At 36.4% G+C, this 20,177-nt stretch overlaps 1 protein-coding gene across 2 annotated transcripts; it reads left to right on the forward strand.

Annotated features, from left to right (window-relative positions):
- The first annotated feature begins 15 nt into the window (after positions 1–15).
- LOC135468942 (calcineurin subunit B type 1) lies at positions 16–17,676 on the forward strand. Of its 2 annotated transcripts, XM_064747431.1 has the most exons (7): positions 16–73; positions 1,141–1,180; positions 4,336–4,353; positions 6,540–6,716; positions 6,960–7,019; positions 10,649–10,833; positions 11,391–17,676. In XM_064747431.1, the coding sequence occupies exons 1-7, from the start codon at positions 71–73 to the stop codon at positions 11,436–11,438; spliced, it is 531 nt and encodes a 176-aa protein (XP_064603501.1). In that variant the 5' UTR covers positions 16–70; the 3' UTR covers positions 11,439–17,676. The 2 variants fall into 2 exon arrangements, with proteins under 2 accessions (XP_064603501.1, XP_064603502.1); XM_064747432.1 differs by lacking the exon at positions 4,336–4,353 and having other exon boundaries at positions 23–73.
- Positions 17,677–20,177: the final 2,501 nt, after the last annotated feature.

The raw sequence follows: 20,177 nt of genomic DNA on the forward strand, positions 1-20,177 counted from the left end.
ACCAAAGCACCCGGATGTCATTAGAGTTGCGGTAGACGTTTGGTTCTCGTGCGTGCATTTTATAGAAAAAATGGTAGGTTTATGAGAGAAAAATATGTGTTTTCTCTTATTGGTCCGTTAGGCAAATGTATAAACTGTGGGAGAGCTGAATTTTGTCGCTGCCTGTAGATTATGGGTTATATGAATTACGAAAATCAGTAGTGTGATCACTTGAAATTATGCAGCGCAAAGCCTGCAGATACGTCCATGCATCCTGATGATGGATGTTTCACATAATTTGCAACCAGAAATTGAACCGAGTGGTCCCGTTGCAGATACAATGTGAATACTTATCTATTCCGTCTCTGTGTTTTCCATTTCGACAAGTCAGTGTTGAGAGTGGAAATTATGTTAAATTAATTTACTTGGCATATTTTTGACATTTATTAGTTGATGCATATTGTGAAAGGTGACAGTGATGTTTTGCTTACTAGCATTGAAATGTTGGCAGCATTAGAGGTGCTCTCATCTGAAATGATGCTTCTATCTTTGCGCTTGTTGTTATGGCATTACTCAGTGATGTCAGATTAAAGCTTGTGGGCTGCCTATCTAGAAAGCTACTTGCACACTGCAATAATTAATATTCTCTATTACCAGTAATTACCAGTACGTGTAATTAATTCTTACATGTTATATGTTGAACATGACTTGACATGTTTAGGCTGCTGGTACAGATGACTTGGTTAGGCGGGATGTTTGTCGGCATTGCAGCAAGGACTACTAGCACTTACAATATTATCACCGTTATTTTTTTTCTGTGTTGTATAGGCATTAGAATGCAGTTAATTCCTGAGCTAGCTCAAGTTCTACTTGTATGTAAGGTATTCTGTAATAAGCCAGATCTGAGTCTCTGTCACAGATGCACTAAGTCAACAACAAAGAATTACAGTCAACACGCCTGCTAGTCAGAGGGACTGCTATAAAAAAGCCCACTTGATCTGTGAAATTGTCGAACAGGACAGTTCCAAAGCAGAACTTGAGCATATGAAATTACATAAGGAAAAAACAAATGTTGCAGGGTCTTCTAACTTTCTTTTATTGTTAAAAGGATTATTATATTATTAAATACCAGTATTAACAGTGTTGTATTTTGCATTTCAGGGGAATGAAAACTCACTTCCTATGGAGCTTTGCTCTAATTGTAAGTATAGAAGGATCATGCTCTATCTTAGTAGTGTTATAATCTAGAGGGCATGTAGCTGTGCCGATAGAAGTAGATACTGTACTGTTTTTGGACATAGATTAGGCATACATAGATCTATACCATGTAGCGATTATAGCATTTGTTAGCGGTGTGCATTTGCAGTGATGTAGGTGGCTGCATGAATGGCATGGCCTAGCTTGACATCACATCTATCTAAATAGAATCTCATATTAAAATTGCCCTCCTTGAGAGAGCTGTAAGAGGGAGCAAATGTTGGTGGCATCTTTATATTTTTATATTATTGGATATTACATATTAACTTTGCACGATTGAAGGATAATGATCTCTATTTGTTCCACATTTTATTTAGTAGATGTCTGATAAAATAAATTGGTATAAACTAATAAATGTACACTAAATAATTTAACATGGTTTGCTTTTAAGATTCAGAAATTTAAAAGGGGTTACAAATTATGAGTTTCATTTTAAAAGTTATTTGTTTCAAATAAGTGAATGGCATGTGACATGATTTGTACTACACAGTGCACACACCCATGTTGGTTTAACGAGATGTATGGTAAACATTAAAGGATTTGTAAGCTTATGTTTTGACAAACATGGAGGCATCTATAGATTGGGAAAGTCTATGTTAACAAGGCTTACCATTACCAAGTCATTTCATCAGGTAATATTTAAGTCTACTCGAAATTCCTGTTGCTGAAATTAAATTTAGTAAATTTTGTAAAAATGGACTGAGAAAAGTTGTCTTTCGACATATTGTTTTCTTTAAAGTGAACATAAAGTCAGGCACTAAAGCTGAATTAATTAATAAAGTAGTATTCCAGAAATGTTATAAAAATATTTAAAAAATTTTACACCCCTTATCAAGAAAGTAAATAGCAAACAATCGTCAGTACCTAGCAACTCATTTTGTGAGACCATTTTGTCACGTTATAGCTATCTAGAGTGACGTCACAAAACCGAAGAGCTCTCCAGTACCATCGGTATTAAACAATGTGAAAATGAGAAAATACAAACAAAAAAGCCAGATACCCAGCCAAAGAGTATCAGCTCTGTTCTGTGTTCAAAGAGCCATGTTTAGTTTGGTGCTCGGTCAAGGCGATGTTCGTGGACACAAGCATCATGTTTTAGCGACCCTGCTCGTCCTTGTTTTGCATGGGTGTAAGCATTTGACCTAGCTAACTGTACCGACTTCAGGGAATTCGACGAACATAGCAGGACCTTCTGATTGATAACAGACGTTTTCATTCAGATTTAGGGAACATGTACACATTGTGACACAGGTAGCTGTTCTCATTTCCCTGCTCATAAATGTGTTGTTCAAAATGCATCAGATTAACACTTAAACTAACCACAAAATCCATTTTATTGCATCAGTATCTGTCTGTCAACTATAAGAACCACTCTGACAATGGAGAGCTAATAGGCTTTTTGACATGACAGCCAGTTATCACGTGACACTTTCATCGCTAGTGACTGGCCAAGCTCATAATGGTACAAAGTCACATTCAGAATTTCACATTATTATATACAGTATGTAAAACAACAGAATTAGTACGTATCGGGGTATAGAGAATGTGCTGTGTCATGAACGTCAGTGTTTGCACACCTGGTATGACTTCACTCCCCAATATCAGTATTGTTCTGTAAGACCCCATGTTTATGTCCCGTACATGTAAATGATGGTATTTCCATGAGTGCTTCCAGGACCTCAGTATTACTAAAAATGGTGAATATTGTTATTATCTGTTAATCTGCTTGGTGTTTTATCTATTTTACCCTCTTTACCCCTCCATTCAAATCATATCCACTGTAGACTTGCTTTCAGCTGTTAGCTGTAGGAGTAACTTCCCTTGGTTGGGTGTCATCCGGACTGAGTAAATTAATAGCAGTGAAACAAACAATACTACTGGAAACAAAAAGTCAGGCATAAAAATTCTCATGTCTGTTTATTCATGTTACTGTATGCAGCATTAATGAGATCATATACATGTGTAGTTTGCATACAGTTGCTTTAAGTAGCACTTGAAGTAAAAATGCTGCATTCCGTTCTTCCTCCCCTCAGTATTACTTTTGATATTGCTTCATTCTGTAGTATGGCCTAAAAAGCACCAGTCAGACAGCTCATACTATGAAAAAATGTATATTCCGTCCAGAGGATACTTTTCTCTTTTTATTTTTAAGGACATCTACTTCAGCATCAAAGAGAACGTTCACATTCAGTTGTTTGTTAAGACACCCAGGTACAACATTTTTCCTTTGAATAAAAATTCATGCCCAGTTGGTAAAGGTTTAAATTTGTATTTTTAAAACCCTTTGGTATCCTAACATCTGTCAAATTTTTGACTTGATTAAGCATCAAATTATAAATATGATCAGTGAATAAATGCGCACACTGTCTGGTTTAACATCTGTAGTGCCAATTAATATCTTCTTTAGTAAATTAAGACTCTTATATTTCACCTTCAAGTAATTTAAATTAATATGATTTATACAGAAAACAAAATAAAAACTAATTTATTGTATTAAAAGTCATATTGAAAGTCATATTGACTTATTTTGATATTTTGTTAAATTTCTATATTTTGTTCAGCATTTCTGTGCTTCTAAAAACCTGACTGATATATAGTTATTTAGTCAGAAGTGTTAGTATGTGCATTTTTGTCACATACAATCATGTACATGTGGTATATATATATATATATACATATATATATATATACATATGTGTTTCCAAAGCAGGCTATATTGGTTGAATCTGTTACATGTACAAGTCTCAGTTGATACAACTAGCCACCAGATTACTTGATTTAAAGTGTTTAAAGCATTTTGCATATTAAAATTCTTCTTGTAGTACTGTGATACATTAGGTTTCTTGCAGCATACGAGAGTTCTGAGAAAATTGACCATCTATAAACTTCAACGGGAAAGATTTGAATGAAAGTCTACATTCCCCTTTTAGGTCTCTTATTTAACAGTTCTTCTTATTCTTCTTCGATGTGATTCCATGGATGTCTAGCAAAAGGTTATTTTAAAACTAAATAAAAGCAGTACAACCCTCTGTACATTTGGTCTTTGCCATAAGGTAATATAGTGTCTAACAAATGACTCCTATACTCTGTCAACCACAGCCGTTCAGGACTACGCATGTAAGTACAAGTAATTCACATTTCATAGGGTTTTATCTAGATTTTCCCATTTTCATCAGCAAAATCCTGTACATGTTTTTGTTTGAGTTGTTTTGTACATGTATTTCATAATTTTTCCCCCATTTATCCACCAGCTTTATGTTATCATGTGGGGAGACTTGGAGACGTCAAAGCCTACTCGTGAAACTACAGTTTCTGTTCATTTTGTCAGATGTTCATGTATTGTGCATGGTGTTTACTTTCAGTTCTCATGTAGCTTATTTGCTTGTGGTTTTGGATGTGCACTAGCCATAGCATCATGTTAGAAAGTATATATGTTTAAGCATTTTCGCATAGCTCTTTTTGCTACGTCATTTTGTTATGTCCTTGTTGCAGTTTGGTTCAGGGTTGGCTTACATTTACTATGCTTAGTAGCAGATGTTAGTTTTAGTCTAGATCAAGATAAATTTGTTTAATATTGATAGTGTTTACCTGTACCTACATGTAAGTAATGACACTTGATACACATATCTTTCTGTCTTCTCTGAACTAACCTTTTTACTCATTGTATAGTGCTTGAAGACTTTGGTTATTTATTTCTTTCTCACTGGAAAATCTGCTCATACATGTTTAATGTACATGCACGTTAAGGTGTTTCATCTTTCCTTTATCAAGTTTCTACATCCATATCTCACAGTAGAGATTTGTAGTATTCCTTGGTGAAGTTTACGTATCCAGGTTTCTGCTCGTAAAAGAATTCTGATAAATATTTCACTTGATTTTCAGGACTGCTTCATGCATCAGTAATATTTACCACAAATGATATGTTATTGGCTGTTAACTGGTTAGAGGCAATATTGTTCTGTTGTTGTTGAAATGCACTCAGATGTTAGAAATTTATAATGTATGCTTTAGAGCAGAATTCCTTGCCTTGATCTTCAGGACTTAATGTTTTATATTCATTGATTGAGTCCAGAACCCACATGCTACCCTTTTAAGTACTGACAAAAAACTGCCCTTTTTAAGCAAAATATACCAGTCTTGTAAACCTTCTAAAGTGCTTTGATGAAATAAAAGGTCTTCCCTGCAACACATAGATTAGGTCCGCATGGTTGACTGCCATGACTCTGCGACAGAGTGGCTAAAAAAATGACAGTGCAGCTAATAGTTTTATACAAAAGCTGAGTTACATTTACACATTAATGAACAGTTCAGCACAGACTAGGAGAAGCTTCTTCCAACATTTTCCAGAAAAGCCGCTGTTATATGTACAGCATATGGAGCAGTGTAAGAGATAATGCAGGTGCAGTGACTAGCCAATATGAAGTAACTAATCCATTTTAAATCATGCTTGTGGGTTAAAGCCATATATAAATCACCCTTTGGTCGGGCTCTGGATCACTGTATGCAGTGTTCTGCTTTTAAACAGCTTTTATGGACTTCACCTTGTTAACAAACATTGATTGAACACCCAAAGTGACACCTGCTGACATGTTTATTATAATTTAAGAATTTATAGTCTCTTATTTTGCAATGAAACTGTGTTCAATAGATTATTATAGTCTAGAGGAAAGAATGTGGGGATTTTTTTTCCATTTGAAAAAATGAAGCCATTGAAATTAGTGGTAGAGGAGATACATTCCACATCTTAATTATAATAAGTTATAAGTTATAATTGTTGGTAATAAAATTTTAAAGATCCAGTCCTTCAGCTGAAGAGAAAACAAAGAATTAGTATATGGAAAGATCAGTCTGAAATGTGACTTTGACCTCCAACAAAGCAAGACAGCCGCAATACAGTCATGTACTATTGATGTTTTTATTTATTTATATATGTATATATAATGTTATAACCTTGTTTTTAACTTTTTGGGAACAGTATTTTGAGTTTGGAGCCAGAAACTCGTCATGTATGTTGATTTAAAATTGAAATTTAAATTATGTTTACCAAGGAAAGAGCAATGAACAACATGGTAAAAATAAATCATACCTGTATTTGACATCTGACCATTTTTAATTTAGTATCCTGAAAGGTTATCACTTATTCTATAGTTAATCATGTATGAAATGTGTACCTCAACACTTAACCTGTACACAGAGAGTTAAGTCTCTTTGGATATATTTTTGCATTTAACTTACATCATTCAGCAATCATTTTATTGATGCTGTTGTGGGGCATGTTATAATACTATGCTGTATTTTGACAGTTGATGCTGATGAGATAAAGAGGCTTGGGAAGCGATTCCGAAAGTTGGACTTGGACAATTCAGGCTCATTAAGTGTGGATGAGTTTATGTCATTACCAGAGTTACAACAGAACCCACTTGTCCAGCGTGTTATAGACATATTTGATACAGATGGTAATGGAGAAGTAGATTTCAAAGGTATGCACACGTACTGCGCAAATCTGATACCTGTACCTTGATAATAGTTTGTCAAGTTAAGTGTTTACAGTTAAATCACTGACATAATTTAGATGTATTAATGTGAAAAAGATTACAGCTACATGGTTGTACAATATAGTTGTTTCCATTAACGTTGTTGCTTTATTTGTCATCTGAAATTAAAACAATCTTAATAAGTTTCTTAATTTTATAGATGTGTATATGTATTTTCTTTTTTTCCAGAATTTATTGAAGGTGTATCACAATTCAGTGTACGAGGAGACAAAGAATCAAAACTCAGATGTGAGTAGAAATGAATTATGAAAGACAAAGTTACTAAAATATAGACTATGTTATATATACAGGTTATTCAATGCATACAGACTGGTCTTGTGTATTTTTGAGTGCCACCAAACAAAACAAAGTCCACATCAGCCCATGACGACCCCATCATGTTGCTAAAGGGAAGTTCAATATGAATGTTGCTGATGGAAACATGCAATATGAAATGGATGCGGCATGATAACAACATTGTTAAAAGAAAGGCAAATGTTGAAGGTGTGTTATGAATAGCTGTATTGTACTAATCAGGCATAGGGAGGTTCTTGTGATTTGTTGTTAATATTGACCATTTGTAGGTATTCAAGACTCTCAATCCAAGCTTTTTAGCCTGTTTGCTTAGAATATGATCAGATTAAGTGTTTTAACTGCTTGTTAATTTTATTAATTTATTCATTACAGAGAAGTATATTGTATTGAGGTTATTAGATTAACAGCTGTTCATCAACTCTGGTCTAGCCTCTAGTGCAAATATACTCTGACAATTTAGTACATATAACCACTTATCCCTTCTGGAGTGTATTGAAGTTTTTAAGGAAAACTGAATATGGTGTACACGTACATTCTTTCAGTATTTTGTAAATCAGGAAAAATATTCTCTGTACCAAGAACAAAAAAAAAAAATGATATTGCACTCTTGTATGTGCTGTTGATTGAATGTGATCCTGTCATTTTCTCCCACAAGTAGGCACCTATCGTGGTATGGTGGGGTACCTTACATCTGTGGAAACATTAGGTCAACTCTATGAAAAATCTCTTTTATGCAGATGTATAAGTTAAATACATACATGTTGGGTTTACTTGCAGGCATTGCCAAAAAAAAGTATAAAACATATATATATGCTGTAATTCTTCAAGCTTTTTGCATGTTTGCAAGGTGTTAAATATTCTGAAGGCACCATTCTGTGTAGACTGATAATATTATACATTTTGTGAAGCCCTGAAATTGGCCAATGCAGCCAATGTAGTTTTGTCTCCAAAATCCAATTATGAATGTGGTTAAATTGCACTGAAAATGCTGTCATATTTGAAAAGGTTGAGGAACTAGGGTATCACCAGTGTTTCATTTCAAATGATAGAAAACTCTGTCCATATACTGCACTCCTGCCTTACACATACCCTGAAGTGTATGACTACATTTTATATACAATAATGTCTTACCTATTTTTTAATGTAACTAAAGTAACACGCATTTGGTCTTGACTAGCCCATGGGTCCAATTTCTCGCGGTTCAGAGTGTAATGTAGTAGCCCTGTCTTGTTCATGTAAGGCTGTAGCCCACGAGCTTGTGGTATCTAGCCTGTTTTCCTCCACCCTTTAACCAGATTTTTTCTATTTTCATTTGTCCTACAAGCAAATCAAATATTCTTGAGTATCAAATAAGTATAGTGATTAGTCATACACTTTCTGTGAAGAATTAACTAGCGATATTACTGAAATCTGTGTTGTTGTTACATGTAGATTTAATATTGACTTTCAGAGCATGCATAAAACATTATCTTGACATACTGGTCATGTAGCTGTAACAGTCGTACAGTCAACCATAGCATCAGGGTCTGTAATGTAACGTTATTAGAGTACCAGTTGAAATACTCTGTATCACCTATAGTTTGGTATGTGAAAATGCACTTCACAGAAGCATGTAAATGCTTTAAAATTATACTTTTGATACCTGTACTTTAGCTTTTTCTGATAAGAAATTAAACAAATTTCACAAAAAAAAAAGAAGTTGCCCAGTATTAAAGGTGGACAAATCAAACAAAATGTGTCACCTGAAAAGTGCTTACGATGAAGTACAGTACTTCTGTTTATGATATGTAAGTTTGGATTCCCAATGAGTGACCCCACAAACCCAGCAGGGACCTCAACCCCAAGTCCTTCCCATTTGCTGTGGATGATACTCCTATTTCCATTCAAAATTAACCTTGTTCAGTAGATGTGAGATTCATGGATCCATGTTGTCCAGTTCAGATATGTGTGGGGGTCTGGCTGGTATATAAACATGGTAAAGCTCTGCCTAAGCCTTGTATAAATACAGACATGTTTGTTCAGGGCGTTGCTCAGTGCAGGAGGCAATCAGGGACTGGTTTGCCTTGCACCAGTTGACTTCTGTATGTCAGAACATGTAATGTCAGGATCTACTGCAGTTACAGGCTCTTTGACACCTACACCCCCCTCCCCCCTCCTCCCTCCTCCTCCTCCAGTACTTAGAGATTTATACTTGTACAGTACAGTATGATAATAAATGTATATATATCGAGTGGGTGTAAAAAAATGGGCCGTACTTTAACACTCAAAATACACAAACCAAATTTCAGTTTCATCCTTTAACATTTCTGTTCATGGGCCCAAAATCAAAATAAGTGAAAAACACGTGTTCCGGACATTTCAAAATGATGTTCTACGTTGTATTACTTGAAAAGGTGATCAATTCCTTGTCCGCCGCAGAGAAAACCATCTTGATTCAGCAAAACTTGAGCCTATCTGGCAGAAGGGTTTCTCTGACACTAGAGCCAGACAATTTTTCCAGACGACACTTGATTGACGCTTGTCACACAGGTGCAGCGCGCGCTCTACTCATGACACCTTACAGGTGATGCAATGTGGGTCCCCGGAACATGCGTTTTTGTTTTCGTTTTAACCCTGTGTACAGACTACTCAAGCTATGACCTTGAAAATTGGTCAGTATATTAACAAAATCATGCCATTTGAATGTCTAAAGTTTGAAAGGGTTTGAACAAAGGATAATGGAGCGATGCGGCATCAAAGCACAGCCCATTTTTTTGTGCCCACTCAATATATATATATATACATACTCATGTTATACTCATATATATACATACTCACAGTAAATAACAATACCTGGCTCAGTTGGTTAGCGCGCTAGTGCAGCGTAATAACCCCGGAGCCTCTCACCAATGCGGTCGCTGTGTTTTCAAGTCCAGCTCATGCTGGCTTCCTATCCGGCCGTACGTGGGAAGGTCTGTCAGCAACCTGCGGATGGTCATGGGTTTCCCGGGCTCTGCCCGGTTTCCACCCATCATAATGCTGGCCACCGGCGTATAAGTGAAATATTCTTGAGTATGGCGTAAAACACCAATCAAATAAATAAATAAATAATAATACCATCATAATAATTAATGAATATATTCTGTGCCCTTTGTTGTTTTTGTGGTTAAACTTTGGTGGGTGTATTTACTTTACATACATTTGCTACATGTTACACTAGGTTAAAGTTTGGTTACAGACTTAACACATTAGGAAGCAGCACTTATAGTCTGTTTTTCTTTGATAAATAATGTAGTTTTAAGATATATATTATATTTACAAGATTTCTATGCATGAACATGAGGTATATGTACACAAGATACGTATTAATGTGTGTACATGTATTTGATGCATGGTTGTTTCTAGTGTACAATACATAAATACATCTATGTTAATCTCCCTTACCCAAGTAGCGCCTGTTTCACAGGTTGGAAACTATATTTTGTTACCGTTGTTCATTTGGATCTGCAGTCATAGAATAGTTGTTGGCATATGTTGTATACATTTTGTGTCAGTACGTGTTATTGAATTGTTTGCTTTTACAGTTGCCTTCAAAATTTATGACATGGATAAGGATGGCTACATATCAAATGGGGAGTTGTTCCAAGTTCTGAAAATGATGGTTGGCAACAATCTGAAAGACACTCAGTTACAACAGATTGTAGACAAAACAATTATTCACGCTGATACAGATGGAGATGGCAAAATTTCATTTGAAGAGTTTTGTGCGGTGAGTATGTGTGCATCGTATGCCAATGTTTTGTATCCATGTCTTTTGTAATCAGCAAAACATCAGCTTGTCTCGATTACTTTTCTCTAGTATTTTGCAAGGAAGTTTAGAATATTGTTGGTTCTATACACTGGCATGATCTGGTTTTGAACATGGATGTTTGTTGTTGGAATTTCATCACCTGTTAATTTAATGTTTCAGTATTTTGTTTCAAATGTAATTTACATGTTTTTCAACAGAAAGACGATGTTGTTTATCAAATCACAAAAATTTTGACTGCTGATTCTGTATTGTAGTAGTATAATTTCAGATGTTTTCTTTTGTGAAGAATATTAAAGATGGCTTTGTGAAACAGGCTCTTAGCAAATCCTCTTGTTGCAGTGGAAGATGTGTCTGTAAACAATTAAAAATCATTTAATGGTCAAAAAGAAATGTTCAAGAAATCAAACTAGCTGAAATTTGTTTAGTATGACATTTAAATTTGTAGTATGCAGCAACTAGTATCCGTACAAGTGAATATGAACAATGTTAAGATGGCGACCCTTTTTCTCTTTCAGGTGGTTGGAAATATGGACGTGCACAAAAAGATGGTGGTGGATGTATAGTGCTGGACTGGACATAACTGTCTACCAGTGTTGCTGTTTTTCCCTTTTTCTACCTTACAAGATGACAGATTTTATGCTTGAGATATCCTATTCAGACCTAAACTCCACTCTTTGCTATAAAAACTCTCATGTCAACGAGCGCAGACACACCCACGCACACAACACAGCATTAACATTGTCTCTCACATAGTTGCACATCAGCTTTTCCTGTGTCAATTTATAACAAACTTCTAAGTATTGAGTGGTTTATATTCTTGCACAAAACATGTGCTGTGAAACCCCAAGCACCTACATTTTACCAGAGATTCAATCTCTACTGTCTTATATGGATAATGAAGATGATAAACTGGAAAATCCTGCTGATATTGTATAAGCACAGAGTGACATGTTGTTTATTCTGTGGACTGTGAGTATGTTCCATATGTGTGTTTGTGTTGTTCAATGTCAGTCTGGGTGCTCAGCGTGGTCAATCTGATATAAAGGCTCAGTATGGTTTCCCAATCCTTGGGGTCTTGACTCTGGCTTTGGCCTGGACAAAGGAACACTCTCTGTCAACTCCCCTGTAGCTGGGGGTGGACAAAGCAACAAGACCCAGATGCCCACGGTGTCCACATTGGCTAAGATAAACCTGGGCTATGATAGAGCTGCACACATGCAGATATCTCCACAAATATAGTAAGTAGCTGGCTGAGAAGGTACTCACTCATTGATATTGAGCCAAGAGGGCCTGTCTATGCGAACTTTAACAAGAGACTACAAGATTTCACAAAGTATTGCTCAGCATAGATCTGTATTCTCCGTTTTGAAGCTTACTCGAGTTAAATGTAATTATTAACTTTGTGTATTTCATGCACAGGAAGGACAAATTAGCTACATGCTCAAGGCAGTACAGTTTGTCCTGTTACGTGTCAATATTATTTTTTGGTAGCATGTTGTATGGCTTTATGACTGATCTATCTCTTTATCAGTAATTATTGGAACAGGTGTATCACTTAAAATTTTTTTTTTAATTATTGTGTTTTCTCAGACCTCGCATATTGTTGACTATTTTGTTGTTCTTCTCAAACCTCATATCTCGGCTAGGGGTAAGTTGCTATTCATAGTGTAGTTACAACCGAGAGCGATGTGGCCAATGGTTGGTACCACTAAGAAACTTTCTTCACATGTTTTTTGGAACGTGGAAAAATGCACTGAAACAATTTGAACTTCAAAGATTCAAAGTTTTTGACTTCTTTCTCTTGACAGTACTGAACTTTAATGATGTGCAGTACATGTACAGGTCCTGGGGCCAATTCCACAAAGCCTTTTCTGACTTAAGTCAAAATTTAAAAATTCTTTACAATGCTTACTTTTTGGTATTGGAAGTTGAAATTTGGATGCCTTTGCCTAAGGATACCACTGCTGAGCTGGATAAAATTTTAATTTCTAAAGCCCAAAAATAAGCTTAAAGATCATACTTCAAATTTTGACTTAAGTCAGTAAAGGTTTGGTGGAATCAGCCCCTGTTGGTTGTATGCATTGTTTGATACACAGGGGTTCCTGTATTTAAAGTGCTCTTGTGCATTAAATACTTTATTGTGCTTTTGTTGAAATAAGAGTTTCATTGATCAAACATATATTAGTTATTGTAACCATGATAACTGTAAAATACTTTATGCTGTTACTGCATTTTGCACTGTGTATTTTTCCATTTTTCTTTCTGTGTTACTTAAACACTTTTGCTGAACACAGGAAGTGTGAGAATGCTTCCTGCAACAAGGCGATATCACTTTCTTATTTATGTTGACAATAGGCAGATGCTTTTGATGATTTCTTTTATGTACCAAAGAAAATATTTTGAACTTAATCTTTTCTCAAGGTCACATAAAGAGATTCTTTAACTCGCATAGACTAATATTTCTGTTCATGTGATTAAGGTTGGTATAGTTCTATCAGTTAGTAAAAGCTTACGGAACCCCTTGCTGAGATCTGATAATGTCGTAGTGTGTCTGGCTTGTAGTGATTGTGTTGGATTGATATATATATATAGTCGATTTTTTTCTTGAAACTGTCACTGAACACTGTGATGTATGGAGCTGTAAATGACAGGTTGTTAGGTGAGACATTTTCTCTTCTTTTGTTTTTTTCTTGTACTGCTTGTGTAACATTTACAGGTTATGCTTGTTAAGTGTGCTTGAGTTTAATTATTTATTTTGCAAGACAACAAATATCCCAATCCATGTATGTGTATGTAATACGATGGTTTGTGTATTACTTCTGTATATTTGAAAGTTTTTAATTCCAGAGGCCATTATTATTTACTTAGCGATATTTTTTCCATTCTGATCCCCTTTTAAACCTTTTTTTCCTCTATTTTAAGATATGTTATTAATCTGTTATGCACACGAGTCTGTAAGCTGAAACGGTATTAATGATGGTACAAGAATCATTGACTCTTGAATATTCACCAAGTTTCAGCAGTACATTAGCTTGCTCTTCCTCTTCTAAACTGTTTCAGTTGCCTGCTAGAATTCAAAAGTTTGGCATGACAAATCTAAAACACAAAAGAAAGGATGTTCTAGTTAGATCATTTATTATGAACAGACCAAACTGAAATAATTGTCACCTTATGCATAATAACATTTAGGAGGTGTAGCATTGTAGAATCCTTTTCTATTCAAGAGTATATCTTATGCCATATGGCAACCGTTACATAGTTTGTGATAGCTAGGAAGCTGTGTGGGTGTAACTTATAAAGCAGATCATTAATAAGATATATCCTTGATGGAATGCTGAAAGTAGTCATTTTCTATGAGAATTCCACCTTGGCCTGTATTAATGCATACCTGCAGTTGTCCATTTTCTCTAGTCTCCTTCAGGTATGAATATATATATGTATATATATATATATATATACACACCTTAGATGGCTAAGTTCATGTAAGCCAGGTTAATCTTTGTGTTATATGAAGTTGATATGGCCTAATGTGGATGATGTGCTAACTTACAAATTGCCTAACCGGTATGGAGTGAAGCCTTTTGCAACTTTAATTATATCCCTTTGCTTGCGCTATTATTTGCACCTCATCCAGCCGATGAAAGCATTGTTGCTAAGCCATTTTCAGTATTTATTACATGAACACTCACATCAGTACTCTTCCCAGGAATATGTTAAGAAGTCTGCTTCACTTTTGTGTTTATATAGCACCACACTTTGGTACAAGAAACTGGTCGTACAGGAAAGCGCTGTAAGCTATTGTGATCCTTGTGTTTGGCTATTTGCTCATTGTTGACTGAAGTATTCGCGGATGTGTCTATATTCGGAGGAAAAAAGATGTGAAAGCTGAAGTTACATTCTATGAGTTCAATATAAACCAGCTTCTGGCAGATTAGTATACAGGTTGCATGACCTACTTCTGGTAGCCATATTGGAGTACTATGGATACAGCAGCCCATGTTAACAGGATTCCAGTATGGCTACCTGGCTATTGTGGTGCCAAAGTGGTGACGTCACGTGAAACCCCTCTGTTGATCTTTAGGGGGAGAGGGGAATGTAGTGAATGTAGTCAACTTGGCCTTTGCAACAGGTCACATTTTTTCTTGCATAAGTACTTAAAAGCCGGATGATGAATTATGAACTGGGCACCTGTCCGTGAAAGCCAGGTAGTTTTCGGGCAAATGATTTCTGGAGAAGACTTTTCACAAGTATGCTTTCTTCTGTGTGATCTCTGAAGGGCATTTTCAGCTTGTCATCCCCTCACCATTAACTGTCCACCCACATGATCACATGCCATTTATACCCATCTGACCACTTGTGATACATAGTAAAAGCATGTTATACATTTGTTTTGTTTTAGTAGAAATCTACCAGTTCTATTCCTGAAGCTTGCATCTTTTAGCTTTGTTTCTGTAGCACGTATAATTATTCTGTGTATATGTAGCCAAAATGAAGTTTATGATGTAGGCCATCTGGTGTTTATGTCATCTAGGCTAGAGCTTTTCAAGAAACACTTAATATTCAAGATAAGTGAACATAGATGATGTACATGTAGATGACAGAGGTGTGCTTTGGATGTAGTCATAAAAAAGATTAACTTGATCGGACTGATAAACCCTGACCTTCCTGAAAGCCTGCAGGCTACATATGCATGTATACTTCAATACCTCAAGCATACATGTGAATATAAAACCTACAGTCATTTCATGGACATGTATTACTGACACAGTAGTACACCAGCTGTTAAGCTGTGCGCTTTCTGCAGGCCGAGGGCTTTTGTAGGTTTTCCAGAATTCGTATCGGAATTTAATTTATATGTTTAATTTACAGCAGAGCAGAACAGGAAGCTGGTTTGCTTACCAATACATAAGTACAGATATAAGGTGTCCCAAGTACATGTAATAGATTTCGAAGCATTACAGTCTGTACTACACATATTTAACTATTGTGTAACGTGCAAATCAGTTCACGGCCAAATCCTGGCCACCTGCCTAAAATGACCTTAAATTTCATCCATGACTGAGTTGCTCATTTTTTTCAGGTTTTGGAAATTCTGTTGATTTTAGAAAGGTGCTTTGAGAGGTGTTTAGAAGGTAGGATGATACCCTACTGGGAAAATGTAAATTTTAGCACCTAAAGTGATATCTCATGACATTTATCCTTCAATAAAAAAAATGCTCTTTTGTGGTCAAATTTTTAGGTCATTTTGGGTATATCATACATATCCTCATTACACCACTGTCATCTATAATTTAAGATAAGTTGTTTTCATTTCTATCTTTATCTCGCTTGTTTTTGCTAAGTAGCATAATATTTTGTTGATACTTTATAGTTTCTCTGTGATCTACTGATGTACTTTTGTAAATAACAGTTTTATATCTTTGTGATTCAGTTTGATATTTAGTTTTTTCCCCCTGTCATAGATTTTTTCCAGACCAGCTTTTATAACCTGTAATGTTGCTTAATTAAATCTTGGCAGCTGCAGGCTTAACAAACCATATCTAACATTATTTCTGATGACTTAATATCGTCCCTATGTGTATGACAACCCATATAATGCTCAGAGTAAAGAGGCATTTCAGTATACATGTACAATGTAGTCTATTTACTTACAAAATTAAATCTTGAGCTTGGTTTGAGATTATCTACATTTTATTATAAACTGGAGCTCGTTTTACAACTCTTATTAATTTGTGGTCTTGAAATGCTCTTATGAAGTGCTGTTTCTAGGTTAAAATGTCATAATGCTTTGTGAAGCAAGTTTCCCAAAATTAATCAGCAAAAACTTTGGTAATGAGAGTATTATGTAGCTGTTCTCCTCACCTCATTGTGACATTGCAATCCAGACAGTCTGCCCAGGTCAAGGTGATTAAGATATAAGATAGTGGATTGGCAAAGTTACATGAAATTGGCTCCAGGCCCATATTTATAACTTTTCATGTAAAAAAGTTACAGTACTTTAGATACCAGCTTTCAGTACATCGACACTGACTTGGGCTTGACCAACTCTGTGTGTAAGCTAAGTGTCTATGGATTCTTGCTGCTGTTGGAAGGGGAGGGAAAAGTAGGCCTGCGTCTTTGACAGCTTCCAGTAAGAGTGCCTGAGCTGTTTGTTTAGGCGTACATGTATAATGACAACATAAAACTATACATATCAGTGTTCTTCAGGTAAAGGTTAGCCTGTCCATAGCCACTCTCGTGTAGATGGAAAACCTATGTCTATATCGGTAACAGTAATCTGCAAGAAAAACTACTGCATGTACATGTTATATAATTACTGTCAAACTGATGGAAAGGGAAGAGAGTTTTCCTCACACAAAATATTTTCAGGTATTACTGGGCAAAAAGTGAGAAATCTTAATGTAGTAATGATGTAAAGTCACAGTTGCTCTGTTTCGTTCAGTTGGCAATGCCAGTCAGATTTTCGATGCTGCTTGTATCTTCGAATATATAGTTAGACTTACAAAGTGTGCCCATTCATGATTAACTCTCAAGATGTGAATAATTTTTCCCTTTTGTACTTTTTCCAAGGTTCCTTGTGTAAAAAAAATAAATATTCTATCATATTAAGTCTTCACCAACTCTCATGTATGTGTAAGTTTGTTTTGTCTGTGTTCTATCAGTGAGGAGGCTGAAGTGTGGTAGTCAGACACTTCTGGCACTCCGTAAGATGTTGTTGAATGTTCACCATTTTCATGTCTTCACCTCTAAAATTCAAATATGAACATTTCCCATGATAATAAATCTGTTATAAACTCTTTACTTGAAAGTACTCATCTTTCAGTTATTTTTAATATATCTTCTTGATATTCCCCCACAGTTCTTGGGGGATTTGTGGCAAGAAACCCTGGTAAGATTGCTCAGGTGGTCTTGCATGCAGTTCATTGGCGATTGCTTTTGTCCCACTTCTGTGGCATGTACCATAATGTTACTCTGCCGGGGTGAAGCTATGTGTGGAAAAGTATGTCTGTGGTTTACCCTCATTTCTTCCTCCTTTAAAACTGACTGCTGTCATACAAATAAAGATTCTAAAACACGGCAATAAAAATAAATCTAATTAAAGCTGTTATCCAAAAGCATTGCTGGGGTCCACACTTTACCGTATCTGGTAGCCTGATGTCTGTAAAATTTGTGGTGATGGGGGGGAAAGGTGAAAAAAGATTGGCAGGGATTCTCTGGAATTGAATCCCAGGCAGCTATATACAATGTTTATTGGGGCTTATGTAAAGTCCAGTGAAAAGAAAATAAACATTGCTCTCAGATAGCAGTGCTGCGCAGTGTGGACAGCAATTCCAGGGATCGGCTCAGTTCGTTCTGCATAAGTTGGATGCTGAATAGTAAAAATGAAAAGGGGAAAAGATGGAAAGGAATGTACTGGATTTGAACCCTAGACTGCCAGTCATCATTTACTATGGGCCTTGTACTCAAGGCTAGCATATTGCAGTTTTACAAGCTGACTAAGAATAATAAATAATCTGCACAATTTCAAGAGGTGTCCAACTAGGATAGTGTGGACCCTAATAAATGAACATGTATGAAATGTCGGACATCTTGAATATAAACACGTGTACAGCACTGTTGCTGTGTTCTAGCTTTTAAGAAACGTACTATATGTATTGTAGAAACGCGAATTAAATGGGTGTTCAGTTTGCTTAATGTGAAATTCCGCTTCTCTTTGTAAATTTCTTCAAAATGATTGTGGGTTCTCCACTGGCGGAGGTGCTTAGTGAATCAGCATGGCAAAACAGCTCAGGAGCCTCTCACCGCTGCGACTGCTGAGAGTTCTAGTCCTGCCCAGGCTGGCTTCCCCTCCCTTTGTGGCTCACCCTGGTTTCCTCCCGGCATAATGCTGTCGTTGTATAAGTGAAATATTCTCAAGTATGGCGTAAAACATTAATCAAATAAATAAATCAAAATGATTGGACTGACGCATGAACATTGGTATACCTGATAGCATGTAAATCTTGCTTAAAATGTGAATTCCACGCCATGAAAGAGCTAGTGGCGTTTTTGTTTGCCACCCAGCATTTAAGGGAATAGCCAAAGGTTGGTTCACATGGTGTCTTGTGTACTAAGGCTGGGTAGGGTGTTCTGTCTGGTGTCTGAGCAGTGAAGCAGCACTCTTGAACTGTTGATAAGTAGATGTGAAAAAAAAAATAGCGATGAATCCATGCCAATGAGATAAATGCATCTGTCATTTCTCACAACTTCTTTTGTGAAGAGCATGTCCCACACAGATATTAGATCAGTACCTTCTGAAAGGGATACAAAGTTAATGCTGATTGGCCGACAGTGGAAATATAACTTAATGGGTTAAAGATCAGCTGACTTGTGTGCTGCTGTAATAAAATTTCAGGCAAATATTTTGTTTTGAAAATTGAAGCCCAAAATGGCCACTGCTTCTGTTATTAAGAGGCCTACTTGAAATAAACTTGCATGATTCCAAGGGATGTGTTTTTATTTCTGGATGCTGATTAAAGATTACAGAACCATTAGTGGTGAGGCTTATCCCAAAGGCTACATACGGTATGCAAAGTGATCTAAGGGGAAGTAAGCATGTGCTTCTGAGCAACATGCAGCGACTGGATATGACAGGTGGCCCAAATAATTACCTCCCTTGCCACGTAAAGCCAGACAACTTAGTTAGATCAGGCCACAGACGCCCATTAGTTTTTTTTAAAACAATAATGTTAACATTTAGCGCTGTAGCTCAGTCCCAAACATTACGTGGCCAATAAGCTTTGGTGCATACCTGGCCCAGCCTGTGACAAAGAAGCCATAAAAATCTTGACAGGTTGACCATCAAAATCTGGACCTTTCTATGCCGGCGGCTGGGAGGTGTGCCTAGCAACACCAAGGCGACGAAACTCGCAGCCTCATCACCACCTGTCTGCGTGTGTCCTCTCGCCCAGACTTTCAAACTTTCATCATTAAAACTCATACCTGCCCAAAGCTTAGCCATTTCCCATCATTTTGATACCAAGCATGCTCCTGTATACCCCAAAACGGCAGGATGGCAGCAAAAAAAAAGACTTTTTTCACCATAAAATACACAGAATTACATTCGTCCCTCCCAAAAAAACTGAAGTTGTAATGGGGGCCTGTGTCCACACTATGATCAGATTCCTATTGACCCACCATACAAAACCGGTAATAATGTGAAAAAGCCGTTCTGGAGCAAGTTTCCTTAAGCTGTCCTAAGGTAATGAGCATGTACACGGTCATGCCTAAGTGCTTCAAGCAACCCCTAGCCACCACTCCTC

Source organism: Liolophura sinensis, chromosome 6, assembly GCF_032854445.1.
Source record: "Liolophura sinensis isolate JHLJ2023 chromosome 6, CUHK_Ljap_v2, whole genome shotgun sequence".
NCBI classification, from domain to species: Eukaryota; Metazoa; Mollusca; class Polyplacophora; order Chitonida; family Chitonidae; genus Liolophura; species Liolophura sinensis.